The sequence below is a fragment of the Morus notabilis genome, unplaced genomic scaffold (genome assembly GCF_000414095.1).
Source record: "Morus notabilis unplaced genomic scaffold, ASM41409v2 Scaffold2101, whole genome shotgun sequence".
NCBI lineage: Eukaryota > Viridiplantae > Streptophyta > Magnoliopsida > Rosales > Moraceae > Morus > Morus notabilis.
This window is the reverse complement of record NW_010362502.1, coordinates 7,972-24,466: the sequence shown is the minus strand read 5'-3', so window position 1 is coordinate 24,466 and position 16,495 is coordinate 7,972. Positions and strand designations below refer to the sequence as shown.

General features: G+C 36.8%; 3 protein-coding genes across 3 annotated transcripts; all 3 read left to right on the top strand.

The window, feature by feature from the left end:
- The first annotated feature begins 1,161 nt into the window (after positions 1 to 1,161).
- On the top strand, positions 1,162 to 2,194 carry LOC112092337 (major allergen Pru av 1-like). Its single transcript, XM_024168299.1, has 2 exons — positions 1,162 to 1,405; positions 1,740 to 2,194. The coding sequence occupies exons 1-2, from the start codon at positions 1,222 to 1,224 to the stop codon at positions 2,027 to 2,029; spliced, it is 474 nt and encodes a 157-aa protein (XP_024024067.1). The 5' UTR covers positions 1,162 to 1,221; the 3' UTR covers positions 2,030 to 2,194.
- Positions 2,195 to 5,671: 3,477 nt separating this feature from the next.
- On the top strand, positions 5,672 to 6,729 carry LOC21411335 (major allergen Pru av 1). The gene is made up of 2 exons (XM_024168297.1): positions 5,672 to 5,919; positions 6,245 to 6,729. The coding sequence occupies exons 1-2, from the start codon at positions 5,736 to 5,738 to the stop codon at positions 6,532 to 6,534; spliced, it is 474 nt and encodes a 157-aa protein (XP_024024065.1). The 5' UTR covers positions 5,672 to 5,735; the 3' UTR covers positions 6,535 to 6,729.
- A 2,662-nt stretch (positions 6,730 to 9,391) lies between these two features.
- On the top strand, positions 9,392 to 10,431 carry LOC112092335 (major allergen Pru av 1-like). The gene is made up of 2 exons (XM_024168296.1): positions 9,392 to 9,665; positions 9,988 to 10,431. The coding sequence occupies exons 1-2, from the start codon at positions 9,482 to 9,484 to the stop codon at positions 10,275 to 10,277; spliced, it is 474 nt and encodes a 157-aa protein (XP_024024064.1). The 5' UTR covers positions 9,392 to 9,481; the 3' UTR covers positions 10,278 to 10,431.
- Positions 10,432 to 16,495: the final 6,064 nt, after the last annotated feature.

Below are 16,495 nucleotides of genomic sequence, written 5' to 3'. Positions count from 1 at the left end.
GAGATTGAGAGAAATTGAGAGGAATTGAGAGAGTTTGAGTGAGAAAAATGTGCCGGGGATGGAGTGTATTTATAGGGAAATTTTTGGGTTAAAAAATTAATTTTTTTCAAAAAATTCGGGGTGCAACGGCTACATTAGGAATTGGCGGGTCGGGTTCGGGCGGCAACGGTCAAAAAACTAGCCGTTGGATGACTTTTCGGGCATTCGGGCAAATTTTGGGTTTTCGGGCTTATTTTCGGGTCGGGCACCAACAGTCAGAATTTTGACCGTTTTTCGGGCAATTCGAGCAGTCAGGCGGTCGAGCATTCGGGCAAATCGGGCTTGGCCAGAAAAATTCAAAAAAAACTTCGACGGACGCCGGTTGACAGCGCAACACTGCGGCGGGCTCCGGCGTGGTGACCAAATTCGGGCTGTCCGAGCCCGAGCCCAAAAATCCAACTTTGGACGGACCAGCATATGGGCCTACCCGCCGAACCCAAAATATTCGGGCAACGGGCCAGCTCGCCGGCCCAAAGTTCCACCGCTATTCGTATATATAGTACAAGAAATTTTTTGCAAGAAAAAGCTATTAAAAACTAATGTGAACTCAATATTACCCCTAATGTTCAGTACTGTGGCTTTTGTTTTTGATTTGTTGTTGTGTTGCAACAAATTATTTCTCGAGGACATCAATAAAAAAGACAACAAAATATTTTCTTGAAAAAATTATGGCTTCAATCCACATCTTTATTTATTTCTTGTAATTGAAAAAATTATATACTGAAACTAAATATTTTAAAAAATGTTTCCTTTCACCTACAACTTATTCGTTTTATTTATTTGTTTATTTACAATGTTCTTTTCATGTACATGAACCTTTTTATACATTTAGGATTACGATAAGTTTGGGCACAAGTCTTCACATCATCTAGAACCTAAGGACAAATCCTTTTTTTTATATTTAATTTCCCAATTAATAGAACATCAACTTAAGGGCGCCCCTTTTTGACTAAAAAGCGACTGATTCAAAAATATAATTCCCTAACAAGACAAAACTAACATAGTTTTCTCACCAATGTATACGTCCAATAAACGGGGGATTCATCATGGAGGGCAACAAGCAGCCTTTGTCTATAAATAGCTTCTCTATATTCACATCTCTTCAACACAAAACACCTCAAAGTTCAGAACAACCCCTCCTTATATTTTCCTCTTTGATCCCGTTCAAAACCTTATATTATCATGGGTGTTTTCACTTTTGACGATGAGTTCACCTCCACCGTTGCTCCCGCTAGGTTGTTCAAGGCCTCCGTCCTTGATGCCGACAACCTTTTCCCAAAAATTGCTCCCCAAGCTGCTAAAAGTGCCGAGACTGTCGAAGGAAATGGAGGGCCCGGAACTATCAAGAAGATCACCTTTCCTGATGGTAAGTAGACTTTTTTTTTAATCTTCGTGATCCTATGTATTTAGGATTTTTATGACATATTTTACATATCTTCAATTGAAAGAGAGGAATAGCGTCTTTTTTTGTATGCTCATGATACTTACTATAAACTAGGAATGCAATTTCAATTCCTAATATATAGCAAATAATGTATATTAGTACATAAATAAAAATAGGCTTTTTCCATTTCAAACTCTCTTCTTTTCTTATTACAACCTATAATTTGATACCCTCTTAATATATAAAAGTACATCAAAGATGATTTATGCAAAATTTGATACCAAATCTAAATATTGAAGTGAAATTTCATTTGCAGGCAAGTATGTGAAGCAGAAGCTTGATTCAATTGACCACAACAACTTTAGCTACAGCCATAGCTTGATTGAAGGAGATGTTTTGGGTGCGGAAGTTGAGAAAATCTCTCACGAGACCAAGTTCGTTGCGACCCCAAATGGAGGAAGCATCATTAAGGTCACTACCAAGTTCCACACCGTTGGAGATGCCCAGTTCGATGAAGCAAAGGCTAAGGAGGGAAAAGAAAAGGCCGCAGGTCTGTTTAAGCTCGTCGAAGGCTACCTCGAAGCAAACCCGGACGCTTACAACTAAATATGTTGAACTATATGCTAGGCAAATTACTTTTTTTTTTTTTCTCTTAAGCAAAAGGGTGTAGCTTTCATGTTGTTTTTTAAGTCCTAGACTTCCAAGGCTTGCCAATAAGAGTGTGGAAATGGGATATTCCACTTTGTATTGAATTGTTTTAGAAAATATTTTACCTTATCATGAATAAGACAATGAAAATTTATCTATCTTGATCGATCCGTCTATTATCTCCATCTTGGTTAATTTTTGACGTCTCCTAAATTTTCTAGCTAGTATGTATTGTATCAGATCTTTATTTTTTTATTTGTTTTGAACAATATACATGTGTAACATTTATTTGATATGTAATTTAATTTAATGCACTAATTTTTGAAGCTTTCGAAAAGGCTGGACTTGAGAAAGTCATACGAATGCCCAAAACCTGGAAGCAAATAAATTTGCCAAAGAAGTAACTTGCAAATGAGAACAGTTTTTAATCTCAATCCTTATCAGTTTACAAATTTCCTTAATAAAAGCGGTGGCCATCAAGGAATCATTTTGAAGAATATTATTATTCAATACCCTTACGAGTTATCATTGAAGCTATCACATTTTCTTATGAATTATAAAATGAATTATATGATTCTTATTACTCCGTTATGGGAGCAATAAGAGTGCTGAAGTTCTTAATAAATTTTTGCTAGAACGACACCATGAAAACTCCTAATGTCAGAAATGGATTAAGGAATAGGCCAATTCTTGATAGCATCCGTCTTACTTGGATCAACATTGATTCCTTCACCTATAAGAAAACCACCTTGTTCGTTAAAATGTGGTACTTCTTAAGATTGGCATAAAGACATTCTCTTCTCAAGACTTCAAACACCATTCGTAAGTGCTCCAAATGCGTTTCAAAGGATGTGCTATACACCAACATGTCATCAAAATAAATTACCACAAATTCGCCCATGAAGGGTTTAAAAACGTGTGTCATCAATCTACTGAATATGCTAGGAACATTAGAAAGACCAAAAGCCATGACCAGTCACTCGTACAACCTTTTGCCGGTTTTGAAAGCCGTCTTCCACTCGTCCCCTAATTGCATTCGGATTTGGTGATAGCCACTACGAAGATAAATTTTGAGAAGACAATAGCCCCATGTAGTTGATCCAAAAGGTCGTATACCAATTTAAAGGAAACACAACACGACCAATTCGTTTATTAAATAGGTCAATACCTTGTCGTGTCAACCTGCAAACACGGTTACTACCTGTATACTTAAATTCAATTATGAATGATAAAAAAATATTAAAAAAATAAAAAATCAACTATATAGCAAAATAGTAAACTAAATGAGAAATTCTATAAAAATGTGAGGAAACTCTAGGGCCTTCCTTATATATCGCCTTTTTTAAAATAAAATAAAAACCATATTTATACATATCTAAATAAAGCAGGTATTAAATGGGTTAAAAATGTGTCGCATTCGTGTCAACTTATTTATGAGACGTTTATTAAACGGGATATTTCGGGTTAATTTCATGTTGGAAGGTTCGTGTTGTGCTGACCCTTTATTTAATCGTGTCTGGTGGGTTAATCCTTTTTTTTTTACCTATTCCTATTTAAAGAAAACTCAAACCCTCTTATTTCGTGTGAATTACATGTCGTGTTATAGTGTCGAAACTCAAATTGTCAGCCCTAATAGTATTATATTTCTCTAATGGCAGGTGTTGGTTACTTGGTTTGGTGATACTTTCTGACTTTATTGTCGTGTTTCAACCTTTTCTGTTTTTATGTCGTTGTGTTTTTTTTTTTTTTTTTTTTTTTTTTTTTTTTTTTTTTTTTTTGGTGTCGTTCAAATTTTTATGTCCTTTTTCCTTTTTGACACCTCTTTCCTTTTTGCAACTCATGTCCTTGTCATTTATTATTCTTGTTTTCCATCTTTGCCGCTTGCTATTTTGCTGCCTTTTCCCGCAATACCGGCAAAGAGCCAAATTCCAAATAGAAGCACAGCAGAACTTGCTCCAAAGTAAGGAACAAACCCAAAACGGACCACATTCCTTTAATCCATAAGAAATAAAGGCCACATTATATAATCCCTAATTTTCTGAATAAAAAAAGAAAGAAAAATTAAAAAAAAATGATTTCGTCAGCCAATTCCCATACCAAAATATTTGTATTCTAGAGGGAAAACTTTTTATATTTAGGATTTATTCTAAAAAAAAAATGATGTAGGATTTGTTGACCAATATTCTAGGCTTTAACTATTCGTATGAACGAAAGTGTAAATTATTTTCGCGAACGTAGAATTTTTAATGGAGAAGTCTCCAATAGTTAATTTCTACCTGTCCTTTTCTGTTTTTGGGTAAGTACACATATGCATGAGATAGCAGGTCCTACTTGGAAGAAAACATAATAATAACAACATTATTGTGTCCCGGCCATTGCTGAAGTGGAAGATTAATTTCTTAATCTGAAAAAACTTTCCAAGCGATTAAGAACTTATATATCTTAAACAAAGCCACAAATTAATAGAATTACTTACATCAACAAGTAAATTTCATATTAATATTTTTTAGAATAAGAAAATTTTAGGACAAGTAACAAGTTTGAAGATATGTTCAAAAAAAAAAATTGAAGAAATGGGATATGTCAAGAATACGAATAACTGTGGGAATAAGATTTTGGAGACCAAAAAAAAAAAACATTTTTCAAATGCTCTAGATAAATTCAGAGAGAGAAGACAGAAGTGCTTACAATTAATATTGTTGATCATTTCTGACTGGCTTGCCTTTTTAGACGTCAACCTTCAACACTTGAAATTATCAAAGAAAACATGCACATGCACTTATGTACACCGTTTCCATTCCCAACAAACTTCCCCAACAAAAGAAAGAATTGGGAAAATAATAGTTTTTCTTGGGAATGCCATTTCTGTAAGTTAGCCGTTTCTCTGAGGATTTACGTGAATTAAATTAAAAAGAATTATGATGATATTTCATCCGCATATGAAAAAGAATTATGATGATATCAAACTCGTATTAGTATATAAGCTCTTAAAAAGTAATGTGAACTCAATATTACCCCTTATGCTTAGTACTGTCGCTTTCGTTTTTGATTTGTTATTGTGTTGCAACTAATTATTTCGTGAGGACATCAATAAAAAAGACAACAAAATATTTTCTTTAAAAAATTATGTTTATTGTCAAAGTAGATCTACTGATGGTAAGACTTGGATCTCTACTCGGCAAAAAGGTAAGGAAAAATTTTACCACTTGGTGAAAAAATGTTTTCTTTCACCTACAACTTATTGGTTTTATTTATTTATTTATTTATTAACATTGTTGTTTTCATGTAAATAAACCTTTTTATACATTTAGGATTACGATAAGTTTGGGCACAAATCGTCACATGATCTAGAATCTAAGGACCAATCCTTTTTATTTATTTATTTAATTTCCCAATTAATAGAACATCAATTCAGGGCGCCCCTTTTTTGACTAAAATGCTACTGATTGAAAAATATAATTTCCTAACAGGACAAAACTAACATAGTTTTCTCAGCAATGCATACGTCCAATAAACGGGGGATTCATCATGGAGGGCAACATGCAGCCTTTGCCTATAAATAGCTTCTCTATATTCACATCTCCTCAACACAAAACACCTCAAAGTTCAAAACAACCCCTCCTTATCTTTTCCTCTTTGATCCCATTCAAAACCTTCGATTATCATGGGTGTTTTCACTTTTGACGATGAGTTCACCTCCACCATTGCTCCCGCTAGGTTGTTCAAGGCCTCCGTCCTCGATGCCGACAACCTTTTCCCAAAAATTGCTCCCCAAGCTGCTGAAAGTGCCGAGACTGTCGAAGGAAATGGAGGGCCCGGAACCATCAAGAAAATCACCTTTCCTGATGGTAAGTAAATTTTTTCTTTTAACCTTCGTGATCCTATGTATTTAGGATTTTTATGACATATTTTACATATCTTCAATTGAAAGAGAGGAATAGAGTCTTTTTTCCTATGATACTTACTAAACTAGGAATGCAGTTTGAATTCCAAATATATACCAATTAATGTATATTTGTACATAAATAAAATAGGCTTTTTCCATTTCAAACTCTTTTTATTTCTTATTACAACCGATAATTTGATACCCTCTTAATATAAAAAAGTACATCAAAGATGATTTATGCAAATTTTGTACCAAATCAAAAGTTTCACGTGAAATTTCATTTGCAGGCAAGTATGTGAAGCAGAAGCTTGATTCAATTGACCACAACAACTTTAGCTACAGCCATAGCTTGATTGAAGGAGATGTTTTGGGTGCGGAACTTGAGAAAATCTCTCACGAGACTAAGTTCGTTGCAACCCCAAATGGAGGAAGCATCATTAAGGTCACTACCAAGTTCCACACCGTTGGAGATGCCCAGTTCAATGAAGCAAAGGCTAAGGAGGGAAAAGAAAAGGCCGCAGGTCTGTTTAAGCTCGTCGAAGGCTACCTCCAAGCAAACCCCGACGCTTACAACTAAATATGTTGAACTCTATGCTTGTCAAATTTCTATTTTTTTTTTCTCCTAAGCAAAAGGGTGTGGCTTTCATGTTGTTGTTTTAGTCCTAGATTTCCTAGGCTTGCCAATAAGAGTGTGGAAATGGGATATTCCGCTGTGTATTGAATTGTTTCAGAAAATGTTTTTACCTTATTATGAATAAGACAATGAAAATTTATCTATCTTGATCGATCCTTCTATTATCTTCATCTTGGTTAATTTTTGACGTCTCCTAAAGTTTCTAGCTAGTATGTATTGTATTGTATCAGCTCTTTATTTTTTTATTTGTTTTGAACAATATACTGTGTAACATTTATTTGATATGTAATTTAATTTAATGCACTAATTTTTGAAGCTTTCGAAAAGACTGGACTTGAGAAAATCATATTAATGCCCAAAACTTGGAAGCAAATAAATTTACCAAAGAAGTACGTAACTTGCAAATGAGAACAGTTTTTAATCTCAATCTTAATCAGCTTACAAATTTCCTTAATAAAAGCGGGGGCCATCAAGGAATCATTTTGAAGAATATTATTATTCAATACCCGTACGAGTTATCAATGAAGCTATCACATTTTCTTATGAATTATATTATCTTCTGTCACTTTATCAGTTATATGATTCTTATTGATTACTGCTTACTAAACTCTCCTTTATATGATAAGTAACATTTCTCTCCTATAATATCTTACCTTATCCTAAAGGCAAATGTCATGAAGAAGTGACGAAACAAAAAAAAAAAAAAAAAAAAAGAAAGAGAGAAGAAGAAGATAAGTCTGTTCAAAGGAACATGTTCACAAAGTACTTTTATAATTCAGTTTTTTACATTCAACTTCTATTGTGTCCGTTGATAGTGAGAGTATGCATAATTTCAGAAGGCGTGAACTCCACAACTATTATAGTTAAGTATTACTTTTGCAAAGTTATGAGAACATGGTATTAAAAGATAGGGGAAGCAATATTTTTGTTGACAACTTAGAATTTTTGTACATTTAACAAATAAAATTTTATAATAGACGAATATGTTAGATAATTGTAGATTATTACATTTATTCCGGTATCCAACAAAAACAAACCCGTTAGTAATTGTAATATTAATTTCCATATTGGCTGCTAAGAAAGCTTCGTTTAGCTTGAGCAACACTACCAGTTAGAAGTGCATCTATCTGGATATATGACCAAGTTCAAGATCTTAGCCAAGAACCAAACAAAAACAAAAACAAAAAGTGTATAACTTTACATAGAAACTACTTTTAAGAAATAACATTGTAATTAGTCTAAATTGGTCGGCCAGATTAGATGGGTTAAACTCGTTACTCTTTTTTTTTTCAGACCTTAGGGTGGACGAATTCAAACTTAACACCTTATAGTGATGTCGACCGGTTGTATTGTTCTAAGATTTTTGTCTACTGTTAGTATGTAATTAGTATCACAATCAAAGTGTAATCATGTATGGAGTTTTTACTTAAACAGAAGTTTGTGTAATTCAATGGCAAAAAGTGTGCACATCAAGATATTTAAAAAAAAAAATACTAAAACCTATGAATTCTAGGAGGATATTTTTCTAATAATTGATTTATTTGTTGACCATGCTATGCTTTAACTAATTAGATGAAAAGAAAAAAGTGGATAGTATTTTCATCAATATAGATTTCTTGATGGAGAGGTTTTGTTAATTGCTAATTTCTACCTGTCCTTCTCTGGTTGTGGAGTAACAAGTATTTATGACATAGCAGGTCTTCTTACAAATATATAGTAATAGCAAAATCGTTGTGTGCCTTGGCAGAAGTGGAGAATTTTTTTCATCTGAAAGTGCTTTCGAAATTATCTTTCAACAAGAAAGAGCGAAGAATATCTTAGGAAAAGACAACTGTTTTTAAACACTCTAGTAGATTGAAAAGAAAAGAGATAAGTCATACTGATAGTACTAAATATTGTTGATTTCTGACTGGCCGGCATTTTTATAAGTCAAACTTTAAGGGTTGTTTATTTTGTATACTCAAATTTAAATTATTAATTTTACTATAATATTTCTTTTTTATAAAAAATTTTAATTTTAAATGTAAGAATCAAGAATCATGAGGTATGCCATTCCATTCTCATTCCTAACCAACACTTCCCAACAAAAGAAAAGGTAGAAAAATAGTTTAAAGAAGTTAAGAGGAAAAAATTCCCAACTAGTGACGGACAATATATATATATATATACTGCTTTCCGATATTTTATTTTCATGCACATGAACCTTTGTACACGTTTAGGATAAGTTTGGCAAATCGTCAACATCATCTAGAATCTGACGACCTTCTTTTATAATTTCACCAATAGAGCCTCAACTTAGAGGCACGCCATGTTTGACTAAAATATTACCTATTAAAAGTTAGAGTTCATTCAGTGTGAAGATTTAAATTAGGGTAATTTTAATTTTAATTTTAAAATTAAAATTATGATTTATAATTTTAGGTCTAAATCATAGTTTTAAAATTAGAATTAGGTGTTTGAATCATTTAAAATTAAAAAGGGTGGTCTAGAATTAAGGGTGATTCATGATTTAAAATATCACATCACGGTTCAAATTTTAAATCAGAATCATCCTAACTAAATGCTAATTCTGGGTGAGTCAAATCAAAACTAATTTTTAATTTTTATAAACAAACATTAATTCTGAATCATAATCATAATTCTAAATTCAGAACCCCTACACCAAACAACACCTTATATAATTGCCTAACAGGACAAAAATAACATTAGTTTTATCACCGATGCGGACGTCCAATAAACAGAGGATTCTTCATACAGAGCAATCTGCAGCCTTAAGCCTATAAAAAGAACCTCTATATGCACTTGTCTTCATCACAAAACAACACAAAGTTCAAAACAACCTTCCTTATAATCTTTTCCTCTTTGATCCACTTCAAAACCTCAAATCATCATGGGTGTTTCCACTCACAACGACGAGTTCACCTCCACCGTTGCCCCCGCCAGGCTGTTTAAAGCTGCCGTGCTTGATGCCGACAACCTTTTCCCAAAAATTGCTCCCGATGCTGCTAAAAGCGCCGAGAATATCGAAGGAAATGGAGGGCCCGGAACCATCAAGAAGATCACCTTTCCCGATGGTAAGTAAACTTTTCTTTGTTTTAATGTCGGTGATCATGTGTATTTAAGATTTTGGTGACATATTTTACTTTTCTTTTTCCTCTGTTCATGTGTTTATTTAGTAAACTAGGAATACAATTTCAGTTCCTAATATGTAAATATAAAAATAGTAATTAACAAGTTTGTACTCAAATATAATGATGTTTCTTTCTATTTCAATTTTGTTTTTCCTTTCTTATTACAACCGAGTGGATACCCTCTTGATGAAAGTACATCAAAGATGATTTATGCAAATTTTGAACCAAATGTTCTAAAAAGTTTCATGTAAAATTTGATTTTCAGGCAAGTATGTGAAGCAGAAGCTTGATGCAATTGACCACGACAACTATAGCTACAGCCACAGCATAATCGAAGGAGACGTTTTGTCCGCCGACATTGAGAAAATATCTCACGAGACCAAGTTTGTCGCAGCCCCGGGCGGAGGAAGCGTCATTAAGGTCACTACCACGTTCCACACCGTCGGAAGTGCCCCGGTCGATGAAGCGAAGGCTAAGGAAGGAAAGGAAAAGGCCGCAGGTCTGTTTAAGCTCGTCGAAGGCTATCTCGAGGCAAACCCCAGCGCTTACAACTAAATCTGTCGAACTTTATGTTTGTCAAATTACTTTTTTCTATAAGCTAAAGCGTGTGGTTTTGGATTTCTTGCCAATAAGAGTGTGGAGTTTTGATAATCCTGTTTGCATCGAAATGTTTGAGAAAGTATTGTATCTTTTATAAGTAATAATATAATGAAAATATATCTTGCTCTAAAAGAGTTCTTGTGATTTAAGATCTGTCTGTGATCTCTACATATTGGTGAATTTTTGTTACATCTTTGAGTAAGTATTGTATCACATCTTCTTTTTTTTTTTAAAGAAATAAATAAATAATATACTGAATCACATCTTTGATATGTAGTTTAGTACTGCAATTTTGAAGCTGGATATGACGAAAACTTTGAAGCTAATAATTTCACCAAAGAAGTGACCTGCAAACGAGGACATTTTTTAATCTCAATCCTAATCAATTTACAAACTTTCTTAATAATAAAGGTGGCCCATGAAGGAATCATTCTGAAGAATATCCAATGCCCCTGTTAAAATTGAATCAATCTCATTCTTTTTATAGCGATGTTAATTTTCGTCAGTTTTTAGACTTCTTTAATGAAATAATTCCTCATTCTTACGTAGTTTTAAGATTTGCGTTTTTAAGTCAGATGTAACATTTCTATCCCACAATATCTGTCCTTATCCTAAAGGTAAATGTCATAAACAAGATAATAAATTTCCAGCAGCAGCAACAGGGTCTGCAGAGTAATTGCACTCTGTATACTAAATTGTTTAACGGCCCCCATTATTTATGTGACATGTAGGCCTGTTTGGAATAGATTCGTTTTTTTTTTTTTTTACATTTTTTGAGAAAAAAAATGTAAACGTTTTTAAAACGGTGTTTTGCGTAATAAAGATAAAAAATGAAAATAACAAGAAGTTTTTTATTAGTATAAAATGAGAGAAAAATAAAAAACGACTTTTAGTCATTTTTTATTTTTTGTTTTCATTTTCTCCTCTCTCGAGTAGAGAGAGAGAAAGATAGACATTATGGAGTTTTTTTACTCTGAAAATAATCTCTTGATAAAACTATCAAACGTATTTTTAAAAATAATTTATGTCTGAGATTAAAAACGTTTTCATTTTTATTTCATACAAAAAAATAAAATCATTTTAGAATGACTTTTTTTTTTTTTTGGTTACTGTCTCATAGATCGGAAGGGCGGATATTACGTTTTTTTGGTGGAAAAGCGGATATTACGTTTTGTTGATCAGCTGGCAACATTCTTGCAAGAATTATAATAGGGTGATTTTTTGTAATTAATCCCAACTTTTATTATGCCCATTGACAGTGAGAATAAAGTAGTAGACGTTGGTGAAAGTAGTATTTGTTGACGGCTGAATTCTGCCAACAGAAATACGCCGGGTTACCCGTTGGTATCCTGTTGGGTTACTGGCTGGAAATTAATGGTATATTTGAAATCAAGTTGTGAAGTGTTTGTTGTGTTTTGTAAGCATGAGTATAACACTTGAATGAGAGGACACACGAGATTTATAGTGGTTAACTCTGTTAATAAAGAGCTACATCCACTTATGTATGATATACTTTTCTTGGACTCTTTACAATTTACATGCACGTATACTCTCTATTCCTTAATCCTCCAGAGGTCCCTTTAGTGTATGGGGCTTTGCCCCTTTTATAGCTCAAGCTTCCTTCGTGGGTGGTTTTCCTTTGTAGGTAGAAGTACTCGAGTGGCCTACCTCTCTAGGCTAAGACCGTAGCCCACTAATCACCTTTTGGACTGTTCACTAAGCCAATTGGTCTTCTATTACGGTTCTGTGGATTCCTGTAATCTCTTACTGCCCACTGCAGGGCGGTTTAGGGGTTTGCAATTAATGCCCGTATTACAGATGTCTCCCACCCTTAGACGCAACTTGTGATGTCAGGTTTCTTTCTGAATAGTGTTCCCATCGGCATCTGTGCCACGCAAACCTTATGTTCTTTCCGATAGTGGACCCTTTCCGAAGGTTGTTGCATAAGTTCGGCGGCACAATTGGTCGACGCCCTAATTTGGGCCTTTCTTTGCAACGTCGAAGGTAGTTGAACTCCAAGCGTCGAGGGTAGTCGGACTCCAAGCGTCGAGGGTAGTCGGACTCCAGGCGTCGAGGGTTGCCACTTTTTGAGGGAAAGTAGGGCCACGTGTCACGCTGTCGCCATTCCACATGTCACCCACATTTTCCCACACAACAGCTGCCCCCCAGGTCGAGGGTTTCCTTTAGATAGCCCTCGAGCTAGATTCAGGTGTCTTTCTGTGCCTTGGGTGTGGGAACCCAATTCTGAGCCTTCCCTCGTAATGATAGCCTTGACGCTTCGGCTCTCCTCGAGGAATGTAACCGTCGCGTCGGTCAATTCGCCAGGCTGGCGTAGGGCTTCATTTTTGAAAAAGCGAATATGAGCCCATTGATCGTGCCCCCTCACCTTCCCGCCTTTGTTTGTTACTGTCAAATCTGGGGAAGATGCCCCTGCCGTTGGATTTTATGAACTTAATCTAACGGCTAGGGGTAGAGGGTTTGTCTTCCTTTAAATATCCATCGAGCCGAAGCCATTTTTTACCAAACTTCTTGAACTTCTGTCATTCTGCCTAAGTTCTTTCTTGCAAACTCCTACTCGCATCCCTTGCTCTCCTCGGTGTTTTGCGAAGATATCTCAGAACTCGCCTTTGCCCAGATTCCATCTTACAGGTAAGCTTTAATGATTGCTCGTTCGTATTCGCTTTAATAACTTTCACTGTCTTTCCTATCGAACCACAGATATGTCAATATGTGGAATGTATGGGATAAAGACCTTACCATTTGCTTTGCCTAACCCATATAGGATAGTTTTCCTGATTTCTGGTTGATTGTGGTTTCTAACTCCTGGGTTCAAATGAACCTCGTTTGTTTATGAACATTCGCCATCACCATTTTTGTATGAATGGTCGATGTTATATTTGAGAGCTGCTAGTGGTAATTGAGTAGTCATCGCTTTAGTATGGTCGTCGTTTGCTTCTTCCTCTCGACTTAGGATTTTGACTTAGCTCCTTTGTCTTTTTCACCGCCAGAACAATGGCCTCAAACCCCACTCGTCGAGAGGATCCATCCGTTGTACAACCAGACTCCCCTTCCGTGGTGGAGATCTCATGGTCGTCTTCTTCATCAGATGGCAACTCAATATTGAGTGAAATAGAAGAGTATATGGGCGGACCAAGCGAGGGTTTCGGTGACGAGTTTGACAACGTTGACCGTATGCTGGAGGAAGAAGTAAATAAGATTCCCTTCATGGGAGGCAACGTATGTAAGTTGCTGCTTCAATGGTGGATGCCCCCTTGGCTGCTACGAGCGGCGACCCAGACAGGCCATTTTTTACGGCTGGTGTCATGGCGTCGAGCGTCCGAAATAAAGATATTATTCGGGCTGTTAGGGAAGGTTGTATCGACGGGAGGTGGCTTGAGTACCTCTTCCCAGATTTACATTTGAGGACTAGCATGCCTCCTATCGGGTATCTCCCCGTGTATACTCGGGCTATTACGGCGGGGATGGCTTTGGCAGTTCATCCCTTCATTAAAGACTATTGCCATTTTTATGGCATCTCTCCTGCCCAATTGGCGCCGAATTTTTGGTACTGTTTTGACGACGCCTGGGTTTTTTAGAGCCAGCGGTTTGATATGGATCTACCGCTGGATGAATTTATGTTTATGTACAGACTATGCCACGTCGCCAAATGCGAGGGATGGTATTTTTTGAGTGGACATGGGCGATCCTAGCCTAGGCTTGGAACGCTGATATGAGGTATCCCCTCGTCGTCACATGGGTGGAAACCCATGTTTTTCATGATTCGGAGGCTTTTTCATTTTCACCCTGAAGACCATTTGCCCCGCCGTAGGAAGGTGCAAACTTCGTTTGGAAATATGGGTGAGAATTTGATACTTCGTTCTTTTCCCTTTTTCCCTTCTTCTCCCTTTTTTTTACACGCTAACAGTTCTTTTATCCTTCAGTCAGCCACGATCGGTCGAAGGTCTCTGAAAATAGATTGGCGAGGGTTGAAAATGCCTTTTTGTGTTCAGAGAAGGCTTGCCATATCGACACCCTCTTAACTAAGCGCAACCTTAGAGAGGCAGGGTTGATTCTTGACCTTCCAGACCCTTATGATCTTCTCGTCGTCCGGGAATATTTTCATTTTAAGAGATGAAGGTAAGCTCCTGGACTTGGCTCGACGTTTCCTTTAATCTTCTTTGGCATAACTGTTCGTTGACTACATGCTGACTGGTCGTTTGCTCATAAATGGCCTCTTTGAGGATTCAGCTTCCGGGCAACCAGCAGTCTCTGCCTGTCCCGCAGCCCAAAGTGAAAGAGAAAGCCAGCACATATTCTCCGGTGCCGAAGAGAAAGAAGACCGCGGAGGTTTCTTCGGGGTCAAGGGTGGAAGCTCTTGTGCCTAAAAGAGGGCGCAAAGAGAAGGCGTCGGTGACTAGGACTTGGACGCCGGTAGTTCCGATCCCCGATGTTGCCGGTATGCCTCTGGCGCCTAGGGAACGCATGATTATGCCGGGTGCAAAAGTTATGGATTCCAACTTCCAAGTCCCAGATATTTCTGACGCCGAGATTGAGGCTGAAGCTTCCTCCCCATTTTTCCCTCATCTTCCAGGCCTTGTACGAATCATTCCTTGAGCCGCACTGGATCTGCGCCGCTCAGTCTTCTCTAGTGGATCGTCAGCGCAAGCAAATTTCCTTCCAGATTCATGTAAGTTTCGACCGTGCTTTTTTCATTTTAAGATTCATTCTTCATATCTTTATTCTGACTCCCAATTTTCTCAGGGCCTAGTCCTTGCCATTCTCAATCTTATTGATCTGGTCAAGGTTGAAGAACGTGGCAAGGAGAGGGACAGCCTGGAAGCCAAGCTTAACTCTCTTCTTGGCGCTGCCAATAAAAAGTGCTTGTCTACCGTCGAGGAGAGGGACGTAGCTGTGGCCAAGCTGGAGAGTTTGGAAGGAGAACTGGCCAAGTTGCCGAGTCTTGAAAATGAGTTGGCCAGTCTGAAGGCCACGGTTGAAGAACTTACAAGACGGGCGGAAGCCTCTGAGAAGAAATCGGCCAAAGCTACGAAGGCTGTGAAGAAGTGCTTTGCCAAGAGAAAAGCTTAAGGGAAGAAAGAAGCTGAAGCTGAGGCCTCAACAATGCTCGACACCATGCGTGCAGAGATTATTGAGGAGTTAAAGGCTTCTCTGGAGCTTATCGACATTCGCACCAAGAACTTTCAGTCTGCTGGTTAACAAATTGTTGATCTGATCAAGCAAGAGCATCCCGAGTGGGATTTGAGCTTCCTTTATATTCCTCATCCTCCTGCTGATGACAGCACTTCTTCTCCGCCTGATAGTGATGACTCGGCGGTTGGCAACGATGCTTAGGATTTCTCTTTTTTTTTTTTTTTGTAATGTTATATGTTGATACACTTTATATAATATTTCGAATTTCCTTTCATATTATGTTTTTGAAGATGGTAGATTTCATAACTGTTTATTGCTTTCCTTGTCCCTTGGGGTCGTCGTCTTAGAAAATTTCGTAAAATTTTCTAAGTGTTTGCCTCGCCTCTCCTCCTTGGAGGAGTCAACGTTAACTTTGCCCATTGGGGTCGTCGTCTTAGAAAATTTCATAAAATTTTCTAAGTGTTTGCCTCGCCTCTCCTCCTTGGAGGAGTCGACGTTAACTTTACCCCTTGGGGTTGTCATTTTTTAGCAATCTGTAGATCCCTTACTGCCCCCCATGTCTGTTTAATATACCTTGGTTTTTTAAGCAGACATGTTTATTAAGGGGTGAATTCTTCTTATTTTTTAACAATACTTCTATTAACTCATTAATTTATTTAAATTGCCAAAAATATAATTAAGATACGTAAAAAATTACATACACTATTGGTAGTACAGCCTTAGCTGTTCTACATTCCACGGATGTTGAATTTGCTTGCCGGAGAGGCTTTCCAGAATGTAAGTGCCAGGATGCAACACTTCCCTTATTCGGTAGGGTTCTTCCTAAGTTGGGCCCAGATGACCAGTATTTTTGGGTTTCGTACTCTGTGTTACCCTTTTTAATACTAGGTCTCCTGAGATGAACCTTCTTTGTTTAACTTTCTTGTTGTAATACCGTGCTGCCCTTTGCTGATAGACGGCGAGGCGTAATTGGGAGTCGAGCCTTCTCTCTTCTAACAGGTCGAGTTCTCCATTCATGGCTT